This window comes from Melanostigma gelatinosum (assembly GCF_949748355.1).
Source record: "Melanostigma gelatinosum genome assembly, chromosome: 22".
NCBI lineage: Eukaryota > Metazoa > Chordata > Actinopteri > Perciformes > Zoarcidae > Melanostigma > Melanostigma gelatinosum.
In genome coordinates, this window is record NC_136655.1 from 18,200,310 (window position 1) to 18,215,888 (window position 15,579).

Below are 15,579 nucleotides of genomic sequence, written 5' to 3' on the forward strand. Positions count from 1 at the left end.
AACCCATTGTATATGCTTGACAGTCTAATAGCTCTGCATTGCATTAAGTCAAGATAATGTCTGGAGGGCTGCAACTAATTTGCTACCGATGAATCAAAACAATCAATATCCTCGAAAGGAATCAAACTGACTATTTCATTTCAACTCGCGGAGCTCCCCAAAAACAACATCCAGCGATTTCAATGTCTGATGTCATGACATACGTGTAGCAGCTCTACAGCCAAGCTGGTCAAGTATTATAAAAAACAAAGCTTTTGATGCGCAGATTACATTAATAAAACACACTTATTGGCTTTTAGCTCGCAGTGCTTTTGTTGCAGTGGCGTGGTTAGCGTGGTTAGCATGGTTAGCGTGGGGGAACGCCATGCACCACAGATGAGGACAGGCTCACACTGAAGTGAAATGAAAGGAGTGCATCCGTTTGAATCAGACGTGATGTCAGCTGGTCTTGTGTCATCAGACGACTACTGTCAATCAAATGTGATGACTCGGTCTAGTGACTTTGTCTTTGAAGTCTCTACTACCCTCTTATTCTAATGACTAACTACCCTCCTGTCCGGCACCTGTTTTAGTGCCTCTTTCTTTCCGGCTGCCTTGGTGGCGCCTCAGTCTTCGCCCTCTGCTTGAACTTCGGGCTTCCCCTTGCCCTCGGCATGAACCGAGAAGCGCGCATGCGTGTGTGTGTTTGTGTGTGTAGGTGAATGAGATCATCCTGACCTTGATCTGACCGGTGTGTGTGTGTGTGTGTGTGTGTGTGTGTGTGTGTGTGTGTGTGTGTGTGTGTGTGTGTGTGTGTGTGTGTGTGTGTGTGTGTGTGTGTGTGTGTGTGTGTGTGTGTGTGTGTGTGTGTGTGTGTGTGCGCCCACCCGTACACATCAGTGCAACAGGGGGTTTTGGACAACAGAAGCCTGTCTGTGTGACAGGTGCAATCTTATAAGAGCCTCAGAGTCATATGCCTGATCTAACCAAGGCTTTGCCGGTAGAGACAACACGATTTCGCAAAACCTCCACCGTGTTCAACACCTTTTACTAATTACTAATAATAACGGGGCACCACCCTGCGAACAGAGACCGATAACCAAACTATAAATTGAGTCTCAAAATGAGTGTTCACTCAGAATGTCCAAATGTCAAAGTACTGTTCTACAATCAGAGCGAACAGTGAAGGTTGAGTTCGAGCACAGGCCACGACATCCAGCTGCTATCACACACACATGCACAAGTACTCACAGAAGACTGCTCTTTAAAATATAACAGTTTATTACATCCAAATAATAAACGATCAAATCAAATAATATCAAAAGCCAACAAACACTATCATACAATTATACGTCTAATACCTAAAGTCAAGTGAACAAACTGCAGTGAGAGCATATATATATGTGTGTATGTACATGTATGTATATGGGGGGTGTTGTGTGTAGGGGAGGAGCGAACTACTCAGACAGTGGTAGAATGTAATCTCAAGCGGGGCCACGCCCCGTGGACTACAAAGAAGATGGCGTAGGTAAAAGAACTACGACAAAATAGGGGGAGGTGGCTACGTATGTAACCATGTGGATCGACACACAATGTGGGTTGAGACAATAGACTACGTACCCACGTGTCTGAGATGGTTAGCTCAATCAGTATGTGTGTCTAACTATGTGTGTGCGTGTTAGTAGGAAGAGGGAGAGAGAAAGAAAGGAAAGCCGACCTCTAAAGCAAGGCACTTAGCACTGCCGTACGATGTAAGAACACCTTCTCTGTCACGTAAAAACTCTGCGGTCAGATTCCAATAAAATCACAATCTCCAAATCCACAAGCAGTAACTGATCTAATGCAACACGGTTACAGCAGCAGTGAATACTCAGTACAGCAGGACTCAGCACAATAACACGTTCTAAACACTACAGGAACTTAAACAAAACCAGCTGAAGGAATAACACACTAAATGACACCAAAGTAAGCCCAGACACCAAAAACTGAAATATAAAAACACTATGTTCGTCCAGCGAATTTAACTTATGACATAATAGGATTTCTTGAGAGGCAAACGTTTCCTTGGGGACCTCCTGGCACCAAGCGAGCTCGGAAGGAAAAGGGAGATTTGAAACTTGTTCTTATCAGATTCCTGTCCTCCGGTCATAAAACCAGTGGGGGGTCCCTTTAGGCCAATGAGGGGCCAGCATTTAAGTTTGGCTGGAGCTGTTGGGTGTGGTCACCTTCCTTAGGGAGCCTGGCTTTATCAGCACCCAGGTCAGCATGTGCTCCTTTAAGCACATGTGAGGTCAGAGTCAGACCCCAACAATGCTTCTTTAGTCACACATCATCTTTCAGAGGCTCTTTAATACCAGAGCCAGTTTCCATCTGCTGATGGAGTGAAAGGTTCCTCTGCCCATCTCTTCAGGTGAGCTCTGAGACCAGTGAGCGAGCTCAGAAGCCTCCAGGTGAGGGGGGGGGCAGCGCCCCCAAGAGGCTGAAGCAGTGTGACGCTCCAGAGCAGAGGTGAGATCCTTTCACTTCCTTTATTGTTCTCGGCAAGCTTTCATCTCTTCCATGCAAAAACGTCTTCTGCTTATTTTGACCTGACTTTGATCTTTACAGTAATACGGTTGCTTTCTTGTCCAATATGATTTGAATGTGTGTCCAGCAGTGCAGAGGCGTCCTCGTCCAGCTGTGTGATCCTGTAAGGGATGGAGGTGACGGTGCATCCTGCACCATCACTTCAGACCCACTCTTGTGCTCCACTCAGTTTTGCCAAACACACACAAAAGCACTTTTTACTGTGCAAGTCAGGAGATTTGTATTATTACTAACAGCAGCTTCTGCTCATCCTGGAGATGTAACTCTCTCAATCTGCTGCTTCAAAGACCAAAGATGTGACGACTGTTTAACTGGAAGCAGTTTGCTGCCAAACACCTTTTTATGAGTTCATGTCGTCTTTCCCCTGACGCGTCTATTGTCGCCTCACATTTGGGAAAAACACTATTATGAAATAAATAGACTTTTAAAAAATGTCATTTTAAAACAACAACAGTTATAAGGGACTATTATATAAATTGTTATCTTATAATGTCTTATTTTCTTTATAATAGTGCTCAGTATAACCCAGAGTCTAGGGTTGGTAATCTTGAGAAACTCACAACAGTATGCTTGATTTAAAGAATGATCCAACTGAAGATCCAGCGTGGTGTTGTCTCTCATCCAGGGAACGTATTTACAGCACGAGCTGACAGCCCCCCCCCCCCCCCCCCCAGATCACTACCCCGCTTTAAGCTCGCTGATCCCTAATGTATTCATGATCACACTAGATAGCTGCTCAGTGTACACTCCTTATTACAGCACTGCTACATCCGAGTTCACCCCAATCCTTCCTGTTGCTGCTGTCCGGCCCATGTGACCTGGACTGGACCGGGTCACGTGACCACGGTTCCTCCTTTACGCAGCTTTACTGCCTCACACTAACATGATCATCTGTTCAAATGTACAATTCTTGGAATGTCTGATTTGATTGTTTTATGTACCAGATATACAGATGCTCATAGCTTCTACATGTGAGACGCACTGTGATGAGTTATTGTTATGATCATAATGAATGGCATGAGTGCATTTAATCTGCTGCACTGTATTCTAGCAATGATTCCGTGTATCTGCATCCAGGCAAGAAAACCTGGTCAACAGATGTGAAGTTCTATATCTTTTATTACATTATTTATCCTTCATTATATCTTTTATTAACCAATCAACAGATATGTGCTTCTCTTCTGCATTTTATTAACAATATTTTGCATTTTCAAGCGTAGTGTGTATTTTACAGATCATTATTATTATTGTGCTAATTTTGACACCATTTTGGTATCAAAAGCTTTTATAGGGTTTACAAATCATGGATGGAGAATGATGTCATTTAAATGTCCCAAATAAAACTCTGAAAGAAGTGATTGTGTATTTCATCACACCCATCAACGCACAACGCACTCTGTCCGACATCTCCTCCCACCAATGAAAGCAGTCTGGTCCAAGGACCTTCATCAGAAAAGCATCATTTAGTCGTTAAGTTCGTGTTTTTTCAAGTCTGTCTATGAACACGAGCTGCTCACATGAACTGAACCCGTTTCCACTCCCCTCCTTCAGACTGTCCAATAAAACATCTTCCTCACAAGTGACGAGGTCAAAAGACAGTTCTTCTTCTGGGCCAAAATATATTCCAGAGTTTATCTGAAGTCTCCGTTCAGGTTGAATTAAATCCAGTGGTTGTCCATCGAGAAAGTTTAGCGTACAGAGTGTCGTGCAATGCACTTTTCAGGAATGAATATAATGAATGTTACACATACCAGGTTATATACCTGATTAAAGAAAATAGTCTGGGCTACAAGATCATGGAAACTGTTTTTACATGCTCCAAACAATTCTACACAACTCAAACAACTACGAATTACCAAAATATCAGTCATATTTCGCCACGAGTGAGCCGACTCCGCACTCCGTTCGGAGCTACCGAGAGACAGCTGCATGCTGACAAGGAAAACAGTTTCTTATGTCTCTCCGTGAAACCATTACCGAGATATGAGCCAACAAACACCAGAAACACAAACCGCTTTATCGATTATTATCAGAAACACAGCTCACCTTTCGCCGTTTTCACAAAGACAAAAGCATAAAATCCCGTTTTGTTTTCTGTTCATCGGATGTCCCGTTTGTCATGCATCTGTTTCCGTGACTACAGCGGGTGTTCTCTACACCTGGGGGGATTTGACTTTCGGCGTATCGAATTGTACGCTTCACGAGAGACGGTGCGTTTTTGATCCTGACTGGCTAACAGTGCTGGCAATCTCTTCCACGTGGGGGTGGCTCAATTCTCTAGAGTCTGGACTCTGATGTGTCGAAAGAGGTGTCAATGACTTTATTCGACCAATGGGCTACTGACTTACAGGTCCGCGTAGACACAGAGGACCTGGAGTCAGACGAGCTCCATGATGCAGCGACGCACAGAGAGCTCAGAGGAGTCTGGCTCTCAAAATGAAGACAGACTGCAGTATTTGGATGTATTGAACACCGTCAGTGATATAAAAGTGAAATATATAGTTGTATAGTATAGAAAATTTAAATGGAACAGCTGGTTCCAAAATGACCATTTTGGTGACCTCGCCTGACCTCTCTGTACTAAAACCTCTAATTTTGTTCTGCTTCACTTTATCAAAGTCTAACTTTGCAGAGAGACTGTTCACATGTTGCGCTATGATTTGGGAGTTTTTAGACTTGCAGCTGCATCATTCAAAAGAGATAATATCCTGAAAGTGCTTTTTTTTCAGGGGAACCTGAAACTTTTCAATTTGTGCTGTGTGCCATCTTCATTTACTCTTAACCAGTAACATGGTTTGTCAGTGTTCCTCTCTGTTAATGCACATATTCACATATTCATTGCCACTGCATCATGTAGAGCCGGTGACGCCCTGCAGAGACCAGAACATACATGGAACACGTTTCTCTGCCCTATGAGGTCGATACGTACTGCTCCCAATGTAGCCTCATTGATTACCTCGGAGAACTGAACTACGTCTGTTTGTAAAGGACCATGCGTGGGCACAATCAGACAGAAATATGATTTAAAGTAATAACGGAAAGATGTATATAGGATCCCTGAAAGCTGCTGTGACTGATTAAAGCATCAGATTTGTTTCTGACCTTTTCAGGAAATATGTCCTCTTTATTATTCAGAGAAGCCCTGGACTCATTTATTGAGGCCCAGCTTTGTGTTGGACTCTGGGCCTGGACTAACTCAAGACAGGTCTTGGGCTCAACGATGGCACTCAACCCGTTACGGCTGAGCTTACAGGGTCTTTACCAGCATCCACATTCTTTTGGGCACAGAGTAATTTATTCCAACTGTGAATAAATGACTCAAAGAAACTGAGTTTTGACGCAACATATACCTTGACTGGTATGATATGCTGAGCTAACATATGTTCAGCAACAGGACGAGTTCCTCGACATGTGGGTGCTGAACTCTCTCCATTCGATGACTTCTTGTCATATAATCCACATCTGTGAGTAAGTCAGCTCTTACTTTGGTCAATTTCAATTGATATAACTCATATTATGACTCATATATAGTCATACTAATAAATAGGCCTATCCTTTTATATGAGTCATTTGCTAAGATCCTGCTGTAGCTATTTCCACATATGCATCGTTTGTTCCCATGTTTGTTCCTTGTATTTTGTATATATTTTTTATCTACCTCAGCCTCACAAATTCACTTCATTTGTAAACCATTGTAAAATTGACTGTTAACTGTTTTGTTTGCATTTGTTCTGTATTCATACAAAACTCATCTCACATTACTGACTCACTGTACTGTCTTCTTTATACATAATAGTGCAGCTTGAGGTTTACCAAATCTCAAACAATGGAAACATCTACGTTTATAAAAGGTATGTATTGTTAAGTTCCTGATTGCCAACTCTGTTTACAATTATTTGAGTTTCTCGGTTCTGGAGTATATGCAAATTGCCATCATAAAAACTGAGGCAGCAGACTTTGCAAAAATTTACATTTGTTTTGGCCAAGGGTGTACATGACACACATCACAGAGTAAGTCTGTCTTTGCCTGAAGAAAGAGCAAAAAACTCAAACGTTGCAACAAAGACTAATTAATATTAGAGTCTCATCTTTTGAACCACTCCAATCCCGGCTGGGATGGAGTGGTTATTTCGTGTGGATGGAGTATCGTGTGCTTGTGCTTGTGGAACTTCAAAGTCCGATCATTTGACAAGGGAAGCCCCGTTTTGGGTTAGGGTGGTGATGGGTGGTGGCTGTTTCATTCCCAGGTTCAGAGTCAGTTTTCATGGACAGTGAATAATTCAATCCTTTAACCCCCTAACCATAACCCACTCCTCATCTGCCTCTCTTGCTCATCTTTCACTCCACAAAGATTGTCCTGCACTAGGTCTGTCTTGACAGATTTCCTTCAAGATCAAGGGGCTGTCCTGAGAAGAAAAGAAGAAGAACCCTTCCAACTCATTCGTCGGGTCAAAGTTCATGTGGGGGGCTTTTTCAGTCAGTGCATGAAGTAAAATTGATCTGCCATTGTTCATGTTCGGAAGAATGCAAGTCTTTTCTTTTCATGCCACTTCTACCCCGCTCCATTTCAGAGGGAAATATTTGCACAGAAGACATTTGAAGAATTTGACTTTTTTGTTACTTTCCTGATTATACTTGTACCCAATGCAGGCCTTTTACTTGTAACAGAGTGTTTTCACAGTGTGATATTGGTGCTTTTTCTTACAGGACCTGAATATGAGAAGGCGAGTTTGTTCTGGAGCAATTCATTGTTTTAAAAGTTGTTGAATGAAACCCAGAACCTGTTTATTACCTACAGTGTGTTGACCATTTTAAATTACTATATAGCATGAAACATGTTGACACACCGTTTGTGGACAAATACTGAGGTCATAGAACCGGATCTAATATTTCTCTCATAAAGTTATTGCACACTTAATTTAGCTTTTTATGTGTGCAGTGTCTCAGCTCTGCCGCTTCTCTCCTGTCTCTTTATTTCTCACTCACCTAACCGCTCATTCAGTGCACCTGTCAGCCTCCCTCATCATCAGCCTAACTCCCTTCACCTGCCTCTATCTAGCCACTATATAAAGCCCTGCCTCTCAGGCACTCCTTGCCAGATCGTTGCCATGTATAAGTTTGGCTCGTCCTGGTCCAGGGTTCACAGCCTGCCTGCCCTGCTTCAGCCTGCCGGATTTCCCCCCTCGTCTCTTGTCTCGTCATTGCCTGTTGTGTTCCGGTAAAGATTCCTGTTTTGTTCGTGACTCATTAAAAACCTTTCTCACTGCATCTGACTGTCTGCTTTTGAGTCCTCCACCACACCCCGTGACAGAATGATCGGACCCGAAATGGACTCAGCAGACCATCATTTGGTGCGCTTTTCCCCCGAATGGTATGAGCAATTTGCAGGAACCCGTCTGGCCTTTGGAGGGCCTCTGAGTATCCAGTGGATAGAAGGCCTTCCCAACTCTCGAAGGAAGCAGAAGAAGGGTCATGTTCCCGTCTCGGCTGGGCCGCAGCGAGCCCCAGTTCCCGCCTCCGCGGGGCCACAGATGACTCCAGCTCCCCGTGTCCGGTCGGTGGTCCGACCGACTCCAGCTGTCGCCGCCAAGCAGCAACGACCTCCAGTTCCTGTCGCCGCCGAGCCGCAGTGACCGCAGCGTGCTCAGTTTCTGCCGCCGCCACCTCCGAGTTCCTGCCTCCATCACGCAATAAACTTCTCGAAACTCATATTGTTATTGCCGTGGTCCTTGTTACTGAACTGCCGAGTTTCAGCCTCATATATTCCACTAAAGGGTTTAGTCATAGTCGAGTTTGTGCCATGCTATAGTTTAGTTAGAAGAATGCACTATGTAGGTCTATACAAGAAGTTACATTTTAGAGATAAAATATGATATTTACATAAACAGCAAGGCTTTTGGTGACAAACAACTCAATTTTTTTATGCTACCATGTGAACCATAAAAGGTTGCACCCTAGGTTTTCATGATCTATTTGAACTATATACTTCATGACCTAGTAACCAGGGCCTCATGATAATGACAGTAAAAATAATAATACAAATAATAGAAAATATCTTTATTGCCCACCAGGATACAATGATAATCGTAATATTTATGATTATAGTTGTAAAAGTAATAAACAAAATAGCTTCACTGCCCACCAGGATACAATGATGATAATAATACGAAGTGATTGTGTGCCCCGTGCAGCGTCTCTGTCTCCCCCTCCCGTCCTCAGCTCCAGCCTGCGGTTCCCTCGATTATTTCCCACTCAGTTCCTCGCAGTTTAAAATGGCGGCGTTGAGCAGCGCCGAGTCCCCACCGCCCGTCTTTAACGGAGACACCACGGAGCGGGAGCCGGGCAGGGAGCCGGGCCTGGAGGAGCTGGGTGCAGGGCTGGACTCCTCCTGCACGTCGGGTATCCCCGGAGGTCCGCAGGATGAGGAGGTAAGCGCGGCGGTGGTGGTGGGGTAGCGGGGTCTGAGCTGGGCAGGGGGACGCGGGCTCCAAGCGGAGGTAACTGGACGTAAACGTTCAGGAAACACCGGCTGTAACCGTGGACCGTGGGGATGCAGTGCGGGGAACCAAGGCGACGCTCTAAACGTAAACGATTCCACCGTAACACGCGGCTCCCACTGACCAGAACAATGCGGCGGATGAGTGCGAGCAGTGGGGAAGCTTTTATTCGGCGGAGCCTGTGTTTATTTCGGGCCTGCTGCTTTTACTCTATTCGCTCTTGGCTTCGTCTTCCAGGCTCACTGCAGCGAGAGCTTGGTGCGCACACACACACACACACACACACACACACACACACACACACACACACACCGCCGTTAACGCAAAATAGATACGCAATTACACTGTTTTCTTCTGCACTCTAATGCGCCCAGTTTAATTTTGGCCAATCCACTGAGGTCCGTCACCTTAAAGATGATGATGATGATGATGATGGAGGTGGAGGCTAACTGAAGTCGTGCTTGTGTTTTAGGTGTAATTTAGCTACACACGCTACTTTTATTTATATTATAGGCTTTACAGTCCGCGCACACACACACACACAGGCGGACCCTTCTGTCAGACTGTGACCTCATCATTTAATACACAGTGACAATGGATCCTATCCTGGGAATCTGTTCAGTGTGCAGGTCAGAGGCCTCCCTGCTGGACCGTTACGACAGGCTCCATCGCATTAGCAGCATACTTCCAGTCACTGTTCAGATATTTCTAAACAAGATATTACTACTGGAAGGCCTACCCATACATTTATATAGAGGTTAACATGTTCTCTATTCTAAACAGAAACCTCAGACTAATGTGGCCCCTGGCCCCATGCTAAGGTCCAACAAGTCTCATCAGCTCAGCAAGTTTAGGAGTTTTCCTGTCAACATGTCAGTTTGACAGCGGCACAGTTGTAAAGTCTTTTAATGCAAACACACTCACAGGAGTGGAGGTCAGAGGTTAACCCATCCTGACTTTTAGTCCTAAGCTCCCAAAACAATTGACATGAATACAACCAATACTAACTATTGGCCCTGCAGTAACATCTATTGTCAATTCCTCATTGTCTACAGGAATTGTCCCTTCCTATTTCAAACATGCCACTATCCAGCCCATATTAAAGAAACCTAACTTAGATCCAGCTTTGCCCATGAACTACAGGCCCATATCAAAACTGCCTTTCCTGTCCAAAATTTTGGAGAAAGTGGTGGCCAAACAACTTACTGCTGCACTGGAGAGGCACAATATGTACGACAAGTTCCAGTCTGGGTTTCGTAAGCAACACTCTACTGAAACCGCTCTCCTGAGGATTTCAAATGACATTCTCATGTGTGCTGATGCAGGTGACTGCTCTGTGTTAGTTCTTCTGGATCTCAGTTCTGCATTTGACACTGTAGACCATGACATCCTGACTAAGAGGCTTCGTGATTGGGTGGGCATATCTGGCATAGCGTTAGACTGGTTTACATCTTACCTCAGTGACAGAAGTTTCAATGTCTCTGTGGGTGATTTTGTGTCTGTTACCTCTCCACTGTCTTGTGGTGTACCGCAGGGCTCGGTTCTGGGGCCTTTGTTATTTTCCCTTTATCTGTTACCTTTGGGACCGATCATAAAAAGCTATAATGTGTCCTATCACTTATATGCAGACGATATCCAACTTCATCTGTCATTTAAACCCAGCGAGGCATTCACATTAACTCGGCTCCTGGACTGTGTCAATGCCATCAGAGACTGGACGGCAGAAAACTGCTCACAACTCAATGACTCTAAGACGGAGGTCCTAGTTATTGCTCCAGAGGAGTTTGTCCCCATGATCAGGCAGATTATTAGTCCACTCTCCTCTGCTTCCCATTGCAACCTGCGCAATCTTGGGATTTTCTTTGATCGCTCCATGTCATTTGACCCTCATGTTAAGCAGCTGTCCAGGTCATGTTTCTTCCATCTAAGAAATATCAGAAACTGAGATCTGTATTATCAACACCTGAATTAGAAATGATCATACACACATTTATCTCTTCACGCATTGACTACTGCAACTCACTTTTTACATCACTCAGTGCATCTGCTCTTAACCGTCTGCAGGTCATCCAAAACGCTGCCGCCAGATTACTCACCAGGACAAATCGACGGTCTCACATCACCCCCGTACTCCGATCCCTCCACTGGCTCCCTGTAGCATCTCGGATACACTTCAAAATTCTCACCATCACTTACAGAGCACTTCACGGTCAGGCTCCGACTTATGTAGCTGATCTACTTCGCCCCTATTCACCCGCCCGCACTCTCAGGTCAAACGCTCTAGGTCTTCTGTCAGTCCCACGCACACGATTTAAGAGCCGTGGTGACCGAGCCTTTGAGGCAGTGGCCCCGAGGCTCTGGAATGCTCTGCCTGCAACTCTGCGCCTCGCAGATACTGTGGATACTTTTAAAAGCCAGCTAAAAACCCACCTGTTTAGGCTGGCGTTTGTGTAAAAGTAAACCCATGTCCTAGACCTGCTCTTAAAATATGTTTTACATTTTTATTTAATTTTTATTTTATTTTAATTTTATTCTTTAACATTTTTTATTCACTCTGTGTAGATCATTTATTGACCCTAGGGTCACATTGTGTTTTTTATGCTTTTAAATGTCTGCTCTGTTAAGCACTTTGTGATAGTACTGTCTGTGAAAAGCGCTATATAAATAAAATTCATTCATTCATTCAACCAATACTACGGTTTCCCTAGACCTGGTAAATGTCCACCTGCTCCTTAACGCCACTGGCCAAGTTGGTACCACTGACTTCTCCCTAATTTGTGGTCTCCATTTCCAACCTGAGGTAACCCTGATGACATCACTATGACATCATCAGGGTTACTTTCTGAGACTTGACGAAGCTCCCCAGAGCAGGCTGACTACTCTTCGTGATGAGTAAACTTGTGTACGTGAAATCGGTGGGTTTCCGTCTTAAGTTAATTTTCAATTATTAATGCAGAAAGGCAATATCATAACGTCAGGCAGTCTTAAACTCTATTGTCACCACGTCTGCATATCTAGCTTAGCTCATAACTTGCTGTGAGTTGTCCTTATAGAGGGGCTCCGGAGTAAAACTTTATTTCACACTATGATGATTAAACTGTAAAAAAGCAATGTCTGTTAATCCGTGGTTCACGTGTGTCAAACTGTGAGGGGTGATCCGCACAGATCACGGATCGATCCATGATCCGTTACACCACTAGTTACCGTACATATATATGATGTAGTCTGACCCTGACATTAGGTGAGAATCTTTTGGACATCAACTGTTGCCTTATTTAGGGAAGACCAAGTCAGGGAATTGTAATCTTTAGGCCTTCAACTCTGGTTGTTGTTCATTTACTGAAGGATTTGAAATTGTTCATATTGTTTGCTTTGCTTGCCCACAGATCTGGAATATCAAACAGATGATAAAGTTGACACAGGAACACTTAGAGGCCCTTCTGGACAAGTTTGGAGGAGAACACAACCCTCCTTCCATATATCTAGAGGTAAGATAGTTTTGACTTGAAAGAATGCATTTGCAGAGAAATATCGTCTTGTGATTGTAAATAAAATTACAAGTTTTACATCCATGCAGTATACACTTCACGCCACCGTAACACATTACAAGACAATATCAGTAAGTGTCACTTCATGTGTGGAAGCTGTTGAGTCAGTGTGTTCTGGTGGGTCGTCTGTGTCAGGCCTATGAGGAGTACACCAGTAAACTGGACGCCCTGCAGCAGAGGGAGCAGCAGCTGCTGGAGGCCATGGGCAACGGCACAGACTTCTCCTGCTCTCCTACCATGCCAGCCCTTCTGGAGGTCAAGATGGGAGGTTGTGGGGTCGCTGGGGGGGCTCAGGCCTTTCCCTCAGCCCCCAATACCTTAGCTGTCCTGCAGACCCCCACCGATGCCGGCCGAGTCAACCCTCGCTCCCCCCAGAAGCCCATCGTCAGGGTCTTCCTGCCCAACAAACAGAGAACAGTGGTATGTCCGACGTCCTCTCTGAGGATGCTTATGTTGTGAACATGATTTTTCGGTTTTGGATTTGGTTTGTCCAATATAAGAAACCAAAAGCAAATTAATTTTACTCATTCAATTGAATTGTATTAGTTCAGCCCAATATCACAAATTTGCCGCAAGGGGCTTTACAAGCTGTACATCCTCTGTCCTTGGACCCCCGCCTCAGATAAGGAAAAAATTCCCCAAAAAACCCTTTACCTGGGGAAAAAAGGAAGACACCTCAGGGAGAGCAACAGAGGAGGGATCCCTCTATCAGGGTGGACAGAAGTATGATAGATTAGATTCTATAGAAAAATTACAATTAGCTATAAGTTGGCGTCTGCAACTCAGTGTAATCTCGCATTCAGCATTTCTTTTAACAGTCCTTCTGAAGCTTACCGCTGTGGCTGTGTTGCTCAATAAACTGAAACTTTCAGGATTTTTACAAAGTTGAATAACATTTTCTTTGTGCACCCAGAGAAAACCAAAGCTTACCTGAAAAAGCATAATTGCGCAATAGCGCTGGTACTACGATCATTGTAGCTTGGTTTCATCCGAGGTTCGGAGCTTCGCAGCCTTATTCATAACGTTGACATTCAAATCCTAAATCAACATTTGAATGCTGCATAGCTTTCTTTTTTCTTTTGCATGTGTACTCTTTCTTTTTGAACTGGTATTTTTGTATAGTTGCAGATAAAGATCAGGGTATTTTAGAATAAAGCACGTTTTTGGTCAACAAAATTTTATCCTAACATTTTCACTCCTGCACACAAAGGAAGGCACGCACTGACAAGTTAGGTCCAATAAAGAAAGTTGATTTCATGAAAAAACTAACTATCATTTTATTGAACAAAAAAAACCTTTTGAAACTGAGATTTACATTTTTTTCTAAGGTGATGATTTCCTAAAATATTATGCTTCATTCTAAAACCACAATTTAAGCTTTAAATGTACAAAAATAACATTTGGTACAGACCAAGTAGTAGTCCCCAATGCTTTTACTTCTAAATTTGTTTTTAACTTTCCAGTTGTATTCTCTGCTGTCCAAAATGTTGAGCGTTCAGGCCTCTCTGTCTTGCTATAGAGTGGTACATTTACATTTTACGAATGAAAAGAGATCAGATCTCAAGGTGAGATACATCCACTGACTACTGTCAACTCAAAGCTTTGGAGACCAAAGAAATATTCCGAAAATTGTGGACCAAATTCCCACAATGTGACTGCAGGTTGAAAATGGCGGAATTTCCCTTTTAACCTGTTACCACTCCAGTAAAATGAGCCTAAAACGCCTATGCAAGGCATACCCAAAGTCAATTGAAAGCTGTTCTTGAACCATTTGGAGTACATGCATGGTTTTGGTCTCTTTTGAAAGGTAACACTCTGACGTTTTTTCCCCAACAGTCAGAATCACTGTAAGTCCTACTAGCATTGAGTAGTAGAATTTTGAACACACTGAAGTAGAAGGTTTTTATTTCTGCCTGAATATTAATTTGCAAACAGATGCCTGCAGATGACTATGGCTGGGACTTATTAGCTGTGGAACCACAGAAAATGAATATTTTACACATGTTTTTCTAAGGGTATGTCTAAGCGCTTTCCAAAAAAGGCCATTTGGAGACCCATGGTAGCATACCTAGGCTGTGTAAAAATGTGTATTCATAACTAAAGCTTATTTATATACAGTAATCTATAAGTTATTTCGCCATTATTTACTTTCCTAAAGTCTCAAACTCTCAAAAACCACACTTCCTGGTAATTTTAGTCCCGGGATTATTTTTCGAGGAAAGAAAAGGTTCCGTCAGCCCATTGTTGTCTGCATTTTCATAGCGATTTAAAAACCTGCAAAGCTGCTGGTGTTGCAGCGGTAAATGCACTCTCCAGCCTGCAATTTAGTGTGCCCGCCAGTTTTATCTAAAAAACATGTTGGGGAAAATAATAAACATTATCAACGGTTTTGTCTCACCACGACAACATTGAATGCCACATAGAATTTACTGAAGAATTTGTCTCCACAGACAATCAATCTGATGAGTGTTCTATGGTTATTTATTTGTGCTTTAGAACGTAACCACCATGAAACAATGAGAATGCAGATTTATGATCAGTGTGAAATAAATGAGTGTTAACTCACGTGTCACTGACTTTTCACTTTGGTGAACTCCACTGTGGCAATTATTATTATTACCAGCACTCTGAGAGATGGTTTCCCTGAGACTAATTGCTACAAGGAACATTCTCACTCCAAATTTACAGTTGAAAGTTTCAACATCCACCCTTGGTGTGGTTGTGTCAGCTCATTTTCTTTTTGATGTTGGTTCAGCGAGTGCTGTTGTGGTGTGTTCAGGTTCCGGCTCGCTGTGGGATGACTGTAAGAGACTCGCTGAAGAAAGCTCTGATGATGCGAGGCCTCATTCCAGAATGCTGTGCAGTCTATAGGGTACAGGACGGGTAAGTCTACATGAAGTCATCCTATCAGTGGTGTCAAGTATTCACTTACTTTATTAAATAAGTTGCTCTCCTGCAAAAAGGAATTA

General features: G+C 43.5%; 2 protein-coding genes across 5 annotated transcripts in view; both read left to right on the plus strand.

Annotated features, from left to right (window-relative positions):
- Positions 1 to 3,853, plus strand: part of arhgef39 (Rho guanine nucleotide exchange factor (GEF) 39) — a 57,643-nt gene extending 53,790 nt beyond the window's left edge. The window contains exons 11-12 of one of the 2 annotated variants that reach the window (XM_079294998.1): positions 2,390 to 2,487; positions 2,633 to 3,853. In XM_079294998.1, the coding sequence (XP_079151124.1) occupies positions 2,390 to 2,487; positions 2,633 to 2,672 (138 nt within the window). In that variant the 3' untranslated portion in view covers positions 2,673 to 3,853. The remainder of the gene's footprint in view (positions 1 to 2,389; positions 2,488 to 2,632) is intronic. The other variant, XM_079294999.1, reaches the window with a different exon arrangement.
- A 4,955-nt stretch (positions 3,854 to 8,808) lies between these two features.
- braf (B-Raf proto-oncogene, serine/threonine kinase) overlaps positions 8,809 to 15,579 on the plus strand; it is a gene marked incomplete at its 5' end in the record, with an annotated part of 62,747 nt that continues 55,976 nt past the window's right edge. The window contains 4 exons of one of the 3 annotated variants that reach the window (XM_079294640.1): positions 8,823 to 8,993; positions 12,449 to 12,550; positions 12,746 to 13,030; positions 15,390 to 15,493. In XM_079294640.1, coding sequence (XP_079150766.1) covers positions 8,838 to 8,993; positions 12,449 to 12,550; positions 12,746 to 13,030; positions 15,390 to 15,493 — 647 coding nt within the window. Of the gene's footprint in view, positions 8,994 to 12,448; positions 12,551 to 12,745; positions 13,031 to 15,389; positions 15,494 to 15,579 lie in introns of all 3 variants that reach the window. The other 2 variants (XM_079294639.1, XM_079294638.1) reach the window with 2 other exon arrangements.